Source organism: Anguilla anguilla, chromosome 3 (genome assembly GCF_013347855.1).
Source record: "Anguilla anguilla isolate fAngAng1 chromosome 3, fAngAng1.pri, whole genome shotgun sequence".
Lineage (NCBI taxonomy): Eukaryota > Metazoa > Chordata > Actinopteri > Anguilliformes > Anguillidae > Anguilla > Anguilla anguilla.
Genome location: NC_049203.1, coordinates 57938331 through 57957308, shown reverse-complemented (window position 1 = coordinate 57957308; position 18978 = coordinate 57938331). Strand labels below are relative to the sequence as shown.

The 18978-nt window shown below is 42.9% G+C and overlaps 1 protein-coding gene across 1 annotated transcript; it reads right to left on the bottom strand.

Annotated features, from left to right (window-relative positions):
• Positions 1–1150: 1150 nt before the first annotated feature.
• On the bottom strand, positions 1151–11917 carry LOC118223909 (retinal guanylyl cyclase 2-like). The gene is made up of 18 exons (XM_035410977.1): positions 10971–11917; positions 9967–10268; positions 9328–9700; positions 9030–9105; positions 8729–8837; positions 8072–8191; positions 7333–7416; positions 6736–6912; positions 6308–6464; positions 5973–6122; positions 5659–5807; positions 5063–5226; positions 4557–4749; positions 4216–4390; positions 3652–3750; positions 1965–2059; positions 1554–1639; positions 1151–1311 (listed from the first exon to the last, which is right to left on the bottom strand). The coding sequence occupies exons 1-18, from the start codon at positions 11779–11781 to the stop codon at positions 1224–1226; spliced, it is 3408 nt and encodes a 1135-aa protein (XP_035266868.1). The 5' UTR covers positions 11782–11917; the 3' UTR covers positions 1151–1223.
• Between the last annotated feature and the right edge of the window lie 7061 nt (positions 11918–18978).

Genomic DNA, 18978 nt, shown 5'->3' with positions numbered 1-18978 from the left:
TTAAATTATTATCCTATTTCACAATAACCACTTGCATCTTACACAATATATGCGTGCCATAAATAAAGTTTAAAAGGAATTAACCCAGACAGACAATGCTATAACCGTAATTTATTTACAACAAAACACAGATAAGGAAAAAATGTCTACATTTACAGTCAAATCAATCAACTGAAATAACATGTTTCATTCCCCCATATTAAAAATATAAATTTCTACAAGCTTTGAGATATAAGTCATTTTTATATGTTGACTGATCTGAAAATGTCTCATTTCACAAATGCACCATTTGTTTTGTCCCACATTCAAGAAAGATTTGTATTTCAAGTTGAATTAAACATTGAAAAATACATTTTGTAATAAATACAAAAAGGATTTGCAGAACTGTCAGAATAGGTCAGTACATATGAAAATACGGAGAACTGATTCAGCTCACAGTAAGATATACCATGCTCATATATCCTACAATGCTGTCCATTGTATTGTTTTTATTCTATTCTGTAAAATGCCCAACATAGAGATATGTTGCCATGACATGAATCAGGTATGCTGGTTCCAATTCAGTCCACATGCTGTTAACAGAGAGATATAATTAATACTAATAAGACAGCTTTCCTTTATGTTAAACAGCCCATCAGGGTCTACAGCATGAATTGAGGATTTACTGTCCATTATGATTTTAATCTTGTGCTGCTCTTTATATGAGCATGCTAACTCCACTGCTGTCCAGAAGTTTGCCATCTGCCAATGTAATACCTTAATGCATGTACACGTTATATTTCTGTATCATATACAGCTATTTTTGGTGCGATCCCTGTTACATCAAGTACACACAGGGTCTACTAAAATTAAACAGATTTTCATCCTGTTTTTTTCTGTTCATAGGTTTTTCTCAGGGTGAATCTGCCTAGATACATTTCACATGGTTTTTTAAAAAGCCATCTTTAAATCTGAGGTCAAATTGAATACAATGACCACCAGTTTACAGAAACATAAACAAACAAAAACCATGGGAGGGAGTTCCTTTGTCCAGGGGTGCCTCCAGGGATTTTGGGCCCCATGAAAAGATCTCACATTAGGCCGCACCACCCCAGAAAATGCTATGTTCTAATACTTTTTGAGGGCCCCTGTCAGTCAGGGCCCTTGGAATCATCCTAAACTACCAACCCCCCTGCCCCTTACAGCACCCTTACAGCCTCTCACTGATTATACACAAAATTATATCAGTATCCCATTTGTTTCTGTCGTTCAAGGAACTTCTGTCTTCTGCCAGCAGGAATTTCATCCAGACTGATTCCATGACTACTGACCCTGTGCAAAGGGTTAGAAAGGAACAAGTTCATATAATATTATCTTCAGTGGGGTAAAAGCATCAGAGAAGTGTTCAGAAAGACAGGAAGACAATCGCGTATACACATCTGAAGATGGGACAGAAAAGGTTGGGTGGGGTCCACAACAGAAACAGACAGGCAGTCATGTCCTGGGGAAAGGGGTGTGACCAAGTTTCCATCACACATGCAAACACACAGGGAAGGACAGACATGTAGACTTACCCTGCGGATAAATCAGGGGGTATGGGTAGGGGTTTATTGAACCCGTTTCTCCCCACCAACCAGTATGTGTCTTCAACTCCTTTCCCCTGAAAATGGAGACCACCGTATGTGCGTTGAACATTGCAGTGGAACAACACTGAATTATGTATACATGTGATTACATCATATCAGTTCTGTGTGTGTGTGTGTGTGTGAGAGAGAGAGATTGTTTCTGTGTATCAGCATTATGTTATTGTTGGTCTGCAGAAATCAGCTAGAATGGGAGCAATTCCAGACCCTGAATCCCCAACAACATTTCTCAATATTGGGTGGGGCAGCAGGATTAGGATCCAAGCTATGTCAGGAAGGTTGTGCATGTGTGCGTTTGTGTGTGTGCGCGCGCGTGTGTGTGTGTGTGTGTGTGTATTGTACCTTGAGCTCTGTTCTGCCTCTGACCTCCATTTTGTAGCCCAGTTTTAAACTATGTAAGATATCCACAGTGCTCTGGTTAACGTGGATCCTGTAAGCTGGAGAACACAACACACTTCAGAACAAAGAGTAACATATTAAGCACACCCCCAATGCCTCTGTTTATACCATCCTCTGTGTGTGTGTGTGTGTGTGTGTGTGTGTAAATAGGGACAATGCTGTTATAAAGAGGAATAAGGTATCTCTATAAAAATTCAATATATCTTTGTAAATATTGGCAAACATACAAATGATTAACACTTCAAGATCTTGCAGTATCTTACACTGCTGTGAAATATTTCATCATTATATTTTCTAAAAGGTTCACGTATTTCAAATAATGTATATTGTTCTGTATGCAGTTTTCATAAGGGTGAATAATGGAGAAATTTATGGGACAATGATCCTGGTCTAATTTTTAAAAAATCTTAAATAGTTCTTTGTCTCGTACTTCTATCCACAGGTGAACAGAAATCACTTGGAAGATCGCCAATACTTTCCTCAAAGCTTCCCTCTAGGATTAAACGCATGGGACAGTGAGGGCTTCTCAGAGTTTATGATGATAGAGGAGGTCTAGTTGGTACGAGGAGCCTGTCATTAAGCCCTGAACATTCCTGCTAATTCTGCTGATAGTCTTAAAGGATTACAGAGCACTCTATAAATCCCCCTGAGCCACTCACTAACACAGTAACAAACACACACCCATCCAGATACAGATACATACACACTAGGATTGTAGACTTCACATTCACACGTGAACAGGTGGAAAAATATAATCTGACAATTAAACTGACAGACATATGTTGACATACATACATACATACATATTTAGTAGAAGGCACAAGCACTCAGATGTGTATATGCAACACAAACATATTCAAACACTGGCATATATACCTTCACATATAGCCACAGGAGAGGCACACAGGCATGTTACACTGTATTTAATAGGTGAATGCAAATATTTGTGTATCTTTTCTTCAAAACACACCACCACAATATTTTCTGTGATATGTCAGGTGTCTGTAGTTTGGTAGCTTGGGCTGATTGACCACAGTTCCTACCACATGACAAAAAACTGTACTGTCCAGGTTATGCTGAATGATGGATGAGAAAGTAAGGCTATATTAATGACTGTTCCTGTCACTTGGAAATTATCCCTTAATCTTCACTTGGGGGTGGGGCAAAGTAATTTTACTTCCTTAAACGAAGCTGATTGGTTTCAAATCCAGGTTATTATTACTACAAAAAGAGAGCCACTTTCCCCCTCCCACCTCATCCACTTCCCCTGACTGCCTTTTCTCCATCATCCCTCTATTTTTGGAACGCTAGTGTAAAAAAGTTCACGTCAGAGCTGCAGTCCTCTGACCCCTGTGGTTTCCCATTATGGAGCTGCAGTGTCACTGCATGTCTGGAACAGGCTGTAACTCCCTGGAGAAACTGCAGCCTTGTGACAAGTATGAGGGTTTGACAATATTTAACATTGTGCAGTTAAGCACAAACAGGAAAATACTGACTTTTGAAAGAAACAAAATTGAATGGTAATCAGCAGTGGAGTTTATATGTATTGACACAAATGACGGGCCATGGTGGCTAAGGCGTGTCCTGTTTGCAGTGAGTATTTCGGAAAAGTTTGGTGTCTAGTACTCACGCAACCCTGTGGACTCCATTCGGGAGGCTGTGTTGACTGTGTCTCCGAAGAGACAGTACCGAGGCATTGTGAGACCTACTACTCCTGCTACAACAGTACCTGCATGGAGAGAAAAGACATCAGGAAGCCAGGCAGGCAGATGAACAGCTGGAGAAACAGGTTGAGTGTATGTCTCTTTGTGTCAGAGATAAGCAGGACATACAGAGGGACCCAGTCAAAGCAAGATTTTACAAATGTTGAGCGGAAACATGTTCCCATCACGTCATCATTTATTTAAAAAATCTGTTTCCATTACCCTCTATCACATCTCTTTATTGCAACTTTTCCACCTCGGCCGAGCATAAAAACCTTTGTGCGATATTTCAGTTTTTTTCAAATTTGAGGTGTTTCCACTCAGCTTCACTCATGCACAAATTCAAATTTTGGATAAAAGCTGTTGGATGGAAACCTCCCTATTGACCGGGGAAACCTGGTCCCAGAACTGTGCTCCAGCTCTGAGGCGCTTTACGAATACGTGCCCAGGCCTAGGGAGAGACCAGGCCTCAGGGGACAGATGCAGCTCACCGGAGTGCAGGCCAATGCGGATCCTGATTTTGACGTCGGGCATGTGTCGCATCTTAAAGGCCCCAATGCAGTGCAGGATGTCAAGGGACATGTTGGCCACCTCGGCTGCATGCCGATTACCATTGCGGTTAGGGACACCCGAGGCCACCATGTAGGCATCTCCGATGGTCTCAACCTGACATGCACACACACACACACACACACACACAGGAAGTGAAATAAAAAAAATCTATTCACATGATACAAAGACACTGATTACAACGTAGATCTCCAACGGTCTCAAATCCCACACACACACACACACATACACATATATTGTGGCTCTCTCAGAAGATGGCTACCTTGTAGACATCATGCTCGCCGATGATAGCATCAAAGAGTGTGTAGAGGTCATTAAGCAGGTCCACCACCTCTATGGGCTCACTCAGGGCAGATATCGTGGTGAAGCCCACAATGTCACTGAAGTAGAGAGTGACATCAGGGAAGTGCTCTGGCTTAACAGGCTTCCCCGTCTTCAGGGCATGGGCCACTGACCTGGTTGGAGAAAAGCAGGAAGAGAGAAGAGACAGCAAAGGGAGAGAATGCAGAAAGCAGGGCAGGCATGTGGGATAGAAGGAGAATAATAGAAACAGATATGAAAGTGGGAAGGAGAGAGAGAGAGAAGAACAGGAAAAAGAGGGAAACGAGAGAGAGGAGGCATACGATTGTGCATATGGGGTAGACAGATGGAGGTGAAGAAGGGGAGGGTGAAAACAGGATCGATCACTTAAAGGACGTAAATGAAACAGTGACAGCATAGTGGAGACTGAGGAGAAGTCAGAGATGAGAACAGGAGCACACAGCTGACCTGGGAAGCATCTGAGCCAGCAGTTTGTCAGTCTTCTGTCTCTCTACTTCCAGCTCCTCGGTCCTCTCCCTGATCAGATCCTCCAGGTTACTGGAGTACTGCTCCAGCATACGCAGCATGGAGTCAATGATGTTAGTCTTCTTCCCTTTGTTCACGTTCTTAAACTGGGGTACGAAGGGGAGGTGATAAAATATTTTGCGGTCAGAATATTGAAAGTATTTCAAGCAAGCAAGCAAAACAGAAGTATTTCAAGCAAGCAAGCAAAACAGAATCACTGTGTTCTGATGTACAGCATCAGTGTTGTCATGACTTACAGAATGAGCAGTGAGTATTGACTGACTTAGGAAACCCTCAATGTGATCCACCACTATATATTTACATTTAAAATGACATTGGGGGTAAATACGTACATGGTAATGGTTATTGAAAATTACACGATTTCCCTTTTAAGTAAAAAGCTACGTTCACCAGTTGGGACCTATTTTCGTTTGAATGCAATGTTCAAGCATACACAAGCATACACATGTTGTCACTGAAACAACACAGGAGGCAGAGGAACAGCAATGATTTTCGAGCAGCCAGCTTGTGTTCCTGACCTGGCTGAAGATCTCCTCGAAGGTGGGTCTCCTGTCAGGCTCTTCGCTCCAGCACTGCTTCATGATCTGGATGCACTCGAGTGGAGCCTCGTCCACAGACACGCAGGGCCGACACAGCGGAGGTGGCGATCGCACCTTGTCGATGATTTCTGTCAAACGCAACACCTGTATTAACCGACCTGTCAATGCGCTCCCCTCCTCCAGCCTCTCTGCTCCTTCCTTTCTCTTTCCCACTCTACCCCAATGCCATCTTCCACCCATACTCCACTCTCTCTCCCTCCCTCTCTCTGCCTCCCTCCGTATCCCTCCCTCACCGCGTGCGGGCATGTCCAGCATACAGAAGGGCGAGCTGCGGGATATGATCTCCTGCATGATGATGGCGAAGCTGTACACGTCACCCTGGAAGGTTCCCTTCCGCTCCTTCCTGGGGTCCCGCAGGAGCTCCGGGGCTGTCCACAGCTGGTCTGGAAGGGGGGAGGAGTGGGGAGGGAGGAAGAGAAGGGAATGACGGAAAAGAGTAAGGGGAGGTAGAGAAGAAGAAGACATGGTAGAGAGGGAGGATTCCTCTCTGAACTGTGGCACTTGGGTCCTCTCTCGCTCTCTCCGTATGTGAGCACCCCGCTAACTCCACACTTGGGGGCTTTCTTACCCTGAGGTTTGTTCTCCTCTGTAACCATGTTCTGTGCGTCCATGATGCCGTTGAAGCCATATTCGGTCACCTTCAGCACAAAGCGCCCATCCACCACACAGTTACGAGACTTGAGGCGGGCATGGATGATGCTACGATTATGGAGATACTTCATTCCCTGTATATGGAAAGGAGAGGGGGGGGAGATAATTAAAGCAGGGCCTAGCAGGGCTATACCACATAAATATTGAATAACCTTTCATAAAAATTATTTATATATATATATATATATATATATGCAGCTGTATTCAAAAGCTTGGGTACCCCTGGCCAGAGTGTGGGTTACTATGAACAGAAGCTGACCTGAATGCCTTACATCTTCCCTGGATTGACCTTAAGGCGGTATATATATATATGCTGAGGGGTATGATGAGAACGGAGTCTCTCACCCGGATAAGGTCCATGAGGAGGGAAGACTTGAACATCCAGTCCAGGCGCATTTCGTCGTTGTTGAGGAGGTCCTCGAGGCTCCCGCGAGTGCAGTGTTCAGTAACGATGGCAAAGATGCCGGAGTCCAGGAACAGGCCCAGGTACAGGTTCAGGTTCTCATGGCGCATGTCCCGCAACTGGTGGCAAAGAGCATTGCTTCAAATCAAATCAGTCTAGTCCATCATGATACAGAATGCACTTTCATCAAGCACTATGAAGCTGCATGGTAGAACACTGCACTGAACACTAATGCCCAGTCCATAGTACTGTGTCTGTAGCATCCATTACAGTGTAATTCCATTTTATATCTTCAGCTTATTGCACCCTTACAGTTTAAGGGTTGGTTATGAAGCCTGGGAAGTAACTGGCTGTTGAATGAAGAGTAGACTATGTAATATGGGGTCTATCTGTGTAAAAGTCGTGAAATGGCTTTACTGTGTTTATGCTTAGGACAGTAATACAGGAAATCTACAATTCCACTAAGTTGTAAGTGTTGCATGATTGAGTTTACCGCAAACCCCACCTCCATATATTTCTCAGTTCCTGAAAATCCTTACCTTGTTGAAGGTATTCTTAGTGGCTTCAGTGATACTGGACACCGTTTCTCCATTTGGGCATTTCTTCAACCAGACCCAATCCCCCTGAGGAATACAGACACTGCTATATACCCTGAGGGACACAATCCCCAAGTTATATTACACTACCCCCATTCTATATGCCCATATGCTGCTTCAATATAGATATAAATATCCAAGGTTTTTTGTCTAGTCCAGTATTTGCCCAGTATTTTCCAAGATGGACTACAAGCTAACTACATGATGTGGACACTTCTCTATTAATTTACATTATAATTGGTGGATTATTTTATTTATCCCAATATCTTTGGTTTTACACTACATGTGTAAAAAAAACATTACGGAACATAATACTTGCCACACTCTATGAGGAACAAAATCCTTGTTAAACACTCTGGAAAACATAGCCGCTGTTACATATGTTGGCGAGCATAACCCCTCATACATGTTCTGAGGACCACAATCCCCTTTTCAGACTCCAAGTAAACATAAAACTTGTTACATGCTCTAAAGACAATAAATGTTACTGTGAGGAAGAGAATATCCATTATAAACCACACAGAAAGCAGCCATTGAGCCACAACCACCGCACTTGAGCTCACAAGTCTCTGTGAGAAAGACTACACCTCCCCTGCCTTCTCTCCTAGTGTTGTGAGAACAGTTTAATAAAAACACTGGTGTTCTTGCAGAAGTACTCCGGGTGTTTGTTTGTGTGTCCTACCTCATAGAGGGCGACGTTGGAGTTCTCAGGTGTTGTGTGGATGTAGCTACGACCTGACACAGAGCGGTAGGGAGTCTTCACATCCAGCATACTCTTCAGCACACTCTCTTCATTCAGTTTCTACGAGTAGGGAAGCATTAAGCCAATTTCCATTATTATCTAAGACCACATACAAGGCCATGTAAAATTAGGATCCATCCAAAACAGTGGTTTTTCACTAAGGTTCACAATAAGGCTCCACTGCAGAGCAATCCTTATCATTCTGTTCACCATTTTCACCTTTTTTCACAAACAGCCGACGTGGGACAGCATCTCCTCTTGGATGAATCATAGATACAGCTTGAGCTGAATCTTGTCACCAACAATTATAAGAACATTTTGTCATGTCCTTCTGGTAGAAAGAGATGCAAAATGATGGCTGCTCAATTTGTTGCTTCCTCCCAGGGCAAAAAAAAAATGCTGTTGATGTCTCCTGTTTGTATTTTTTTTCTTTGACATTATCATATATTTCTTGAAGTACACCTGACAAGCCTTTATTTGTACCAGGAACTCAGTTAAATTGAGGTTGTTGATTATAATTGAATGTATGCACCAAATCAAAGTAACACACACGCGCGCACGCACACACAAACATGCACAGGCTAGTTCCATACTGACCCTCCTGCTAACTTGTGTGTTGATAAAGATCAGGTCATCCAAAGTCAGTACCAATTTGGAGGGACCCCCTCCCACTCCAAGTAGTGGCACGACCTTGCTCAATTTCCTCCTGGACAGACCATCAGACAGACATCCATATGTACCATAAAACAGACAGACACACAGACACAAGCAGAAGTCAGCCGTTTGTACATGAGACTGCCATACAAATCTGAAATTCTACATTGTAAGAATACATTCAAGTACACTACTGAAGATATCAGCTCAACAACTTGTTTGTCTCTCTCAGCAATTGCCTTACCTGAAAATGAAGGCACCTCCCCCTGCCAGGATACAGGCTAAAATGAAGAATAAGAAGAGAGTGACCCCATCCATGCCTGAAGGGAAGAGACAGAGAGAGAAAGGGAGAGAAAGAGAGTGAGATGGAGAGAATATAATTTCACCGTTTCTGCAATTGCCTTGCATTTCCTATCCAGAATGACAGTAATTCCTGTATTCACATCACGCTGTTTTCACTTCACTTCACACTGAGGAGAATTAGCTGATTCTGATGATCTGCGACAGAGACATACAGCGACCCCAACACCCCCGGCTCTCACCCCCACTGCAGGCGACGTAGGGGTTGAACCAGCAGCTGGACTCGGTGCCGGGGGAGCTCCCGGGGAAGTGTATAGAGCGGCCCAGGTACTTGAGGCCCCCAAGGGAGCCGTACGTGTGCGGCGCCTCCAGCAGGTGCGTGGAGCGCAGCGTGGGGCGGCTCCCGTCCGTGTCCAGCACCACGTATCGGCCCTGCATCCCCTCCCCGTTCCGGCCGGCCGACAGGGGCTGGTTGAAGCCGGCAAACTCGAAGCCGCCCTCGCTTTTGGCCAGCACCTTCCCGGACACCCAGCGGCCTCCAGCCTGTCGGGCCTGCTCCACCGCCATGGCGATGTAGTACAGGCAGTTGTATATCGTTCCAAAGAATGGGGACACCTACAGGTGGAGAGCAAAAGACCGAAAGAGAAAGGAATGTATAAAAGTGTTTATTTCCAATGACTGGACAATCTTGCAATGTCTTTCAGATGCTCTGCTCAAGATGCTCTATATCAGTGGTTCCTAAACTCAGTCTAGGGGAACCCATTTTGCATGTAAATTTTCACTCCAAAGATAATGGCAACCTCTGAATCAATAACCACTCTGTTGACTTGTCTGTCCACCAACAGCTACCGAAGGACAGATTTTCAGCAGCAACCCCTCACCTGTTCAGGTGGAGAGCTGGTGCGGATCTCATAGTTGTTCTGGGCGTCCTTAAAGGCCTGGTAGAAGTTACGCTCCCCAGAATCCATGGTGACGGTCAGGACTGCATCATAGGCCCGGCGAAGCTTTGTGTCATTGGCCAGGATGTGGTACTCTGTTTCCTTGTAGGGAAGAGAGTATAACAGGGTGTCGTAGGGGAAGAAGACATAGCCGCGGCCAATCATTTGCATATCCATGGCTGTGCTCAGAAGCTGGCGCTGGGCCTCTCCACCAATCAGCACAGAGTGCATGCACATGATGATAGCTGCAGAGACAGAGAGGAAGGGGAGGGAATAAGAGAGAGATGGAAGGTATCTTTTAGAAGTTTAACTGTTACTAGTTTGAAGTTGAACTTCATTTAAAGTTTGTTTTATGAACAATAGAGTTTAGAAAGTGTTTATGGCAAAACATAAAAAAGAAATTTCATTACCTAAAACTTACTCCGAAGCAAAACAACCTATTCATGGCACCTAGTGAATGCTGATATTATTAGTATATGAGTAGTGTTACTCTTACAAAATATTGCTATAGAATATTTAAATCATGGAACTAGGTTGGTTGATAGGTTGAATTGCTCTTAACTTTAGGCACTCTGTGTTTGCTGAAATAGCTTCTTTTGTGTATTTGTATTTTAGCAGTTTGGCTGTTCCATATCTATGGTCAGGGTTGTACTGTTTATGCAATATGTATTTAATATAGGCAGATATAACAAAATTTTTCACTATAATCACAGATTCGCAAACATGGCAAATTTATTGCAGGTTCCAGCAGTTCTTCCAGAATGCGCAAAGTTTAATAGCCAGTTGCTTGCACCAGTTGAAAGCTATGATGTGGGGGTTGTTAGGAGCTGTTTGAAATACTGCAGGAACTGAGCTATAGTAATGAAAATAACACAACACACAGCAGGGACAGTAGAGCTGAAGGAACCGAATGCTTGGGAGCACCTGCGCCATTTCAGCACACCCACCTTGAACTTTGTCCGTCTCCCGAACAGCCTGCAGGGCCCTTTGGGCGCCGTCCCTGTTTGTCTCCATGGTGATCACGGTGCGTACAGGCAGGCCCAGGGCGCGCAGCGCCGAGGCGAGCTCCTGGCCGGTGGCCTCCCACAGGTCTCCCTCTGCGGTGATGATGGCCACGTGCGGCCAGCGGAAGAAGCGTAACACGGAGAAGAGCACGCGTGCAGAGAGAGGCAGCGGCCGCAGGAAGGTGGGGTATGTGTCCTCGTTCATGTTGGGGTCCAGACAGGACCAGGACAGTACGGCCTTGTTCCAGTTCTTTCCGAACAGGGCGGCCGAGGAGCAGTAGCCAGGGTTGGTGGGGCCCAGGAAGGCCGAGCCATGGCCTTCCAGCTCTGTGAATCGGGCGAGGGCGCGCGAGGTCTGGCAGTCCTCGTTGACCAGCGTGTAGTCGTACCAGTAGCCCTTGTTGATGTTGGGGTCTTTGTTGATGCGGTTGGTGGCCAGGCGGGCAGCCAGGTCGGGGAGGGCCTTGGAGAAGAGCGGATCGCACGCCCAGGGCCCCACGATGGCCACTTTGTAGGTGGAAGCCCAGGCTTCGCAGGGCATGTAGGCCACAATTAGCATGGCGAGCCACAGCCACCGGGCCCGCCAGCTGTGAAAGGGCAGCACCGGGGACAGAGTGGCCCTTCGTCCTGGCAAAATACCGGTCCTTCCGTCTGTCGAGTAAGACTGCCGACCCCTGGCTCTCTGGTGCAGCCCCAGCCACCAGGAGGGATGAGAGTGGCTATGGACGCCACCTGAGTCCGAATGTGCTGACATGGCTCCACTGTGCTAGGTTCTGAGGAAGCGAGGCAGGAGGCCGAGGAGGGACAGAGCAGTGGTCGATCTCACATGTAAAGGAGAGGTTTGTGCATGCAGGTGAGTTTGGGCATCGGTTTGGGGAGTGTTACTCCTCTCCTGCTCTCTGTTCTTGGCACAGAAGGGGCTCTAACAATAAAGGGAGAGAAAAAGGAAGAGTGATGAAGAGTGGGAGGGAAATGGAAAAAAAATCTATGCTATGCTTTCCACTTTGACTCAACACTGAGGTGAAACCTCTCATTAAAAGAAAAATTCTAGACCCCAAGGTGCAGCACTACGGGTAAATGCCATGCAAACACAAACACACACACACACACACACACACATACACACACGCACAAGCTAATAAGCTCAGCAGCTGCCCCTTTAATACCATACAAGCCTATTAAGATCTCAGTTCATGACCAATAAAGAGATAGCAAGAGCAAAAAAATAAATAAAGAAATAACAGAGAGCAAAGAGGAAAAGAAAGGAAAATGAGAGAGGAAAGAAGGAGGCACAGGTGAGATAACATCCACAAAAATTATTAGAGCTGTTGAGTGTGGGTAGGGGGAGATAATGGGGGAAGAGGTCAGTACAGAGGATGGGAGGAGTAGACAGAAAGAGAAATGGTCTTTTAATCCTCTCCTAGTCCACCTGTTTATTAGATTAGGCCTAAAGATAAGAAGTGACAGAAATGGAGGGGCCACTTAGAACAGAGCCTTGCAAATGCAAATTGTAAGACATATAATTTGGTGGAAGAACATGAAATTTTACAGCCAGTGTTGATTATTTGGAGTTTTGGCCTGCACAGCAGTGGATACTGCATGCCAGGACTCTGAACAAAGGTTTTAAGAACAGAGTCAACATTCTTCTGTCAACATTAATGTCACAGAGATTCTAGCTTAAAATAGTCAGTTGCGCTTTGACATAGCAAAAGTATGCAAAGGTATTCATTGATATTAGCACTCCAGTGAACAATTTACTGTCAATACTAACTGTGTTAATATATTTGAATTCTGTGACTGGAGTTCTTGTTCCGTTGTCTTAATATCAAAAATTAATTATTTTGTTTTTTTTTTAAGAACTAGTGAATTGTTGGTACACCATTTCATAAAACATCCTCTTCTCTATGAATTTAATGCCATCTGGGAAACATAGCAAAGTCAGAGGCAGGCTGTCTCCCTGTGGAGGAGCCCAATATGGTATTCTTAATACTTGACAATCCATGACAATACTTCCACCTCTATCTACCCACTTTACACTACTCTTTAGAACTCCACATGCAACCTCATCCTATGGACTACAGTTGAATTCAGCTGAATTAGGCATGTCCTGCTTGTCTTTTATAGTGGATGTACAGGCTAATTCAGTGGCCTCAATTAATGGTTTGGCCAGTTGCCCATCTACGTTGCCAATGGCACGTTGAGTCATTTACCAGTATCACCCATGAAAGTGGCAAGAAGCCCAGAGAGAGAGTGAAGATCTCAGTGTTACACCAGGTAATGAGGGTAAATTCCCAGAATTCCCCGAAGAGTAATCCTGTCTCACTGGTACACTTCCTAAATCACATCAGGCATTGAAGGATTAATTAAACCAACCCAGTTGGCACATAGTTCATTTGTCAGAACATGCCTTGGCAAAGACTCATAACAGTGACCACCATCAGCCAGATAAAGTACACTTGTTTTTGTCTATGCCCTGGATAGTATTCACTCTTCCTCATCAAGCTTGGGCCTACCTGAAGCATGTGTATGCCTTTAAGCAAACTATCTGGTACATCTGTCAACAAGACAAGCGTGACTGTAAATGGGGGGGGGGGGGGGGGGCTTACAAATGTATCTGGAATAATGTTTCTTTCTAAAAGTTTTGTTTATTCATTAACACTAAATATTTGACTGGAGAATGATCCTGTAGTGCACCAATGCACGTTTACAAAATGAGTGGAAATCTTAGACCTTGAAGTTATATTTATGTTGGAAATAAACTCGTTTACATGAACTGTGAAAGTTGTTCATACATTTTCACATTTTTTATGCCACTAACAACTAGTTTGGGATAGTCAGAGTTTTTTTTTCATTAGTGTGATACCAAAATTCACATTTTGCGGCATTTTAAGAAAAGAGTTGCATCCAATCAGTGCAAACCCATCATTTTCCTGTGGAATAATACGTTTCAGATGGTGTGTTGTAAAAGACTACAGTACTTTGACCAGCAGTGAAAATTTTACACATTTAATATATTAATAATTTTTATTGTACTGGGATGTGCCGTGTCATTTTAAAACAGCAACAAGACTGTTTATATTACATCCTCCCAACAAACAATACTGATACTATAATCGAACACCAGTACAAACACCAACTATGACGTCTTATATTTTTTTAATCTTAGCTGACTAGAGGTAAAAACTAGAGTTTAAATGCTTGCATACTAGCAAGCAGAGGCAGATTCAGATCCTTTTCCATGGAGTGAAACAGAATAATACCAACAGGCTACCAAAACAGTGGCACCAGTAAAATGTATCCTATGTATCCTGTCTTGTATCCTCTAGCACTTTCATGTTGCATTTACATCTTCATCCAGAACTTACATTGCACTTGTATTTGTTATTTTGTTTTTATTTTGATGTTGTAGGTCTATCATATCTTGTCGTCATGTCTCATTTATTTTGAATTGTCATAACTTTCTGACCGAGTCTACGCTTATTGGATGAACTGTACTTGATGTTCCTGGCCATGGATAACTGTTACATAATGAGTAGGTACCTTATCAGACCTGTGCTTTGTAGTTGTCCAATGACCTTCGATATGCACTTATTGTACGTTGCTTAGGATAAACGTGTCTGCCAAATAAATGCAATGTAAAACTTTCGAATCTGACTCCGGTGTATGCTGGTTTTCCATCCGACTGATCTCTGGATCAATTAATATTCTTGAAATAATTCATACAGGTTCCAAATTCTTGTTCTGAAGCAGATTTGAACAAAATGCAAGGGTGGTGCATAACATTGGTTCCATCCATGAGCTTTTTTCCACATATGGTGTAGTGTCCAGGGGACCAGGAGTCCACACTTTGAGCACTTAAGATCTTTGTGATTTCAGCCACAGGTCTATCAATTAAATATTTAACCTCTTTGAATGAATAATTTGCCATAGTACATTACAGAAAATGAAAGCATTAGTTGTCTTAGAACTAATTTGTCTGAATAAAAATCCTACATTGATATTCATTCTAAATAACAGATATTTGTAATATGAATATGTTTCTGACATAATCGGACACTAAGATGGTAAACAATTTATCCTATTTGCTCCACTTCAATAATCTTTGAAAAAGTAATTGCCACTAATTAAGCACATATGTTTATTGACAGTGATGTTTGAAGCAGTAGGAAATGTCCACATTTAAAATGAGAGCAGTTATGTAACATTTAACTTGCACAAAAAAGTTAAATAAACATATTAATTCATGATTCAATTAACTAATAATGGTCTTCAATCAAGACTTTAAGTAGAATCAGGTGTCTGAGCACTAGGCTAAAAAAAATAATAATCTGAAGACACATTGGCCCTTTTCAGATAAGATTGGGCACGCCTGCTTTAAATGGATGCATTTTTAATAGCTAACAGTTAACAGCTCTTTACACTTCAGAAATTCAAATAAAATTGGAATGAAGGCCATCATATGGGGTCTTCATGGCCAGGCTTTGAGAACCACTGCTGAGAACCACTGTTCCATTTGACATGCACAGAGCCTCTGCATTTTGGCCCTGGTTTTCTGGTTCTAAGCTGGTCTCTGCCCATTTCTGGAGCTAATTGCCACTGTATAAATGCAGATAGTTAATTATGAATTCATACTGCCGAATTCACCACCACCTCCCTCTCAGACCTCAATATTGCAGGCCTTCACCCTCACCTTTGTCTAACGAAAATGGTTTAAAACAGAATGCTACCATCAGCAATCTGGCCCGTAAGAGCCTGTTATCCCTCTTTGCACTAGCAAACTTGCAGCATGGGCACACAATCCAAAAATCTGGTTGGCTCTGGTCCAGCATGGATTTTCTCCTTCTCTGACATCACAGGAATAGTCAAATTGTTCACATCAGGATAGCCATTGGTTTAATTATGTCACGTGATTAACAGCTCATGAGGCACAAACACCTACTGAATAGCATCCTATTCCGGGACTAGGATTCAGTAGGCCTGCTGTAAAAGGACTCCATAATTACAGTAATCAGAGGACAAGCAGCAGGAAGAGTAGAATATAGGAGAGATTACAATTCACACATAATCAACTGCAATACAACAACAATTGTTTTGTGCTTTGTTTTCACATGAATCCAATGCATTATGGTCAAATATTCTTTAACCATCAGGCTAACATTGACAAATTTCCAGATAACATTACCTTTCATCAGTTCTGTCTGAAAAAGTATTACTTCTTATTTACAGCAGACCTTGTTTTGGAAATTTGCACATTTCCAATGTACAGCACCATTTTAATGCATCCAGTACTCACTGATTCAAAATTCATAACACTACTGCATTGTGAGAGTCCACCAGTTTCATTTTTAAATGACTCATAAGTGCAACTTCAAGAAGACTAAGAAGTCTTTGCATCATTAGATATGGGGTGACCCATCCCCTGTATAAAGGATATGAAATTGTCAATGCCTTATGAAAAACAAAGTTGTTGAAAAGCTAGTGAAATGTTGATAATGACTTGAGTGATTTGAGCATGCTTTGTGTGATTGCGTAAAAAAGTCAATAATTCTAGGGCCATCTGGGTAGTGCAGAGGTAAAAGCACTTGCCTACCACCGCAGAGACCCGGGTTCAATTCACTTCCGGCTTGGTCAGACGTTCCTAGGAACACAGTTGGCAGTGTTCACGGGTGGGAAGCCAGTGAGGGTATGAGCCCTGATTGTTGCATTAGCGTCTCCTACTGGTTGGTCGGGGCGACTGTTCAGCAGGGAGGGGATCTGGGGGAGATAGCGTGAATCTCCACATGCGTTACGCTCTCCCAGTGAAACTACTCGCTGTCAGGTGAAAAGAAGCGACTGGCTTCTCCACATGTATCGGAGGAGGCATGTGGTAGTCTACACCATCCCCAGACCAACAGAAGGATAGCGCATCGACGAGGACCACAGGGAATTGGTATAACGACTAAATTGGAGGGAAAATGGCCAAAAAAAGGTAAATAATTATAACAAATTAAGAGCACATGTATTAACACCAAAATCGAGTTCTTATAACACCCAAATGGCCACCATTAGACAACAAATTGGACACCAGCATCTAAAAATACCAATTTAAACAGACAGGGGGTTAAGCTGCTTTTAAACATCATGTTGGGGCTGGTAACAAGTGGAACAGAATCACTTCTAATCAGCATGTTAAGGAAGCTGCTGTCTCAAATGGAGCTGTTGGGTTCAGCCATATTGAGCACACACTCCTCATGGAATCATTAAAATGATGTGGACAAGAGCTAAAGGCTAAGATGGAGAATGCAAGTGCCTTGTTAAAATATCAGGTCACAAAATGACCAGGCCCTGGTTCCACCCCACATGTTTGCTACTGTCTCTGTTAAGAAGTTCTGCAGTTTGCAGAGAATATTTAATCCACAAGTACGCAATGTTTCAACCAGTATGGGTAAGAGCATTCAGAAATGCATATGTCCTCTGGTGTTGTACAACTGTTAGTGAATCCCCTGTAAATCTCTCACTCCTGCTGAGACTGGATTAAAGAATGAAGCTTCTGGATTGTCAGCTCAAGTCTCCAAAGGCCCCACAACAGCTTTCCCTGGATTTTCACTTGCTGCACCACAGATCTGTTAAACTGGCTTGTGCACCTAAAGACTCACATTCTATAACCACACCTGACCTACAGCCACACATACGTGTATTACTTCGGTATAAATACGCCTACCTTGTATAAGGTATAATCACTGTGTAGGTATAATGATTGTATAATCACTGAGATTCAGTACTTGTGGTCACATACTGTACACATTGACATGGCTACTGTATATGGGTTACAAACCAATCCAAGAAGGGGAAATAATTTACACATTATTTAATTCATAAAAATGTAGCAGGCGCACACACACACACACACACACACATAAATGACACATAAACAGCTGATCAAGCAGATTTCAGAGGCACCTTCTTCCACTATTAGGAAAGATAAGAACCTTTGGACCAAAGTGTCACACTCGATCAATCAGATTATCATAGGCTACTTGCACTTAAAATATCTTGTTTCTGATTCATCTCCAAATGAGATGAATCCACTAAACCTTCACAATGTTCCTGGATCCCTCTTTGCTCAGAATTTCAAGTTCTGTTCCTGCCTTTTTATCAGAGACAGGCTACAGATGAAACAATACTGGTAATATAAAAGATAAAAACCTACAAAACCGCCAGTCAATCTACACAAATGTACAAACTGCAGTACAGCAGCAATATGTTCATTCTATATACGTATTTGTAGAGAATATCTATAAAAGGACACAAAATCTTGTTACATACAACAAAAATATGGTGACAAAGGTTCCATATTCAGTCTTTAATAAGAGTTGATTTTTGACTTCTTATGAAACACCTGACTATCTTATATGACTACATATATTTGAAACTTCAAAATTCACAATAACAACAATCCATTATGGGAAATTACAGAAAAGCCATCTACTACTCTGAGACACAGAAAAAGGCATAGTGCGGTCTCACTGTTCTAAAATTCTAGCATTAGAATCTGTGCAGGATTAAGACAATAGGCTAGGTACGGAACTTGCTGATCTGACACAGACTACGAAGGCAGCTACAGTACAATACTGCTGTGGAACGCAATCCATTACGACAGAGCTGCCACTCATAGCTTCTGACGGACAGTCCAAAACATCAATTTCAAATGAGTTAGGAATGGCTCACTTGTAAATATTTGATACACAGTATAGAGTTGAATTATTTACTCAGTGCCCCTTTGCTATACTGTACACCATAAGCCCCGTATCTACCTAAAGGCATGTGTACTGTATGTGTACTGCAAGAGCCCAGTTCTGAGTGCACTGACAAGATACAATGACAGTTAAGTGGAATAAGGAACTCAACATTTAGACTGATAATGAGTCTATGATGGGATGCATTTAGAAAGTCACAGGTACTATGCCATGAT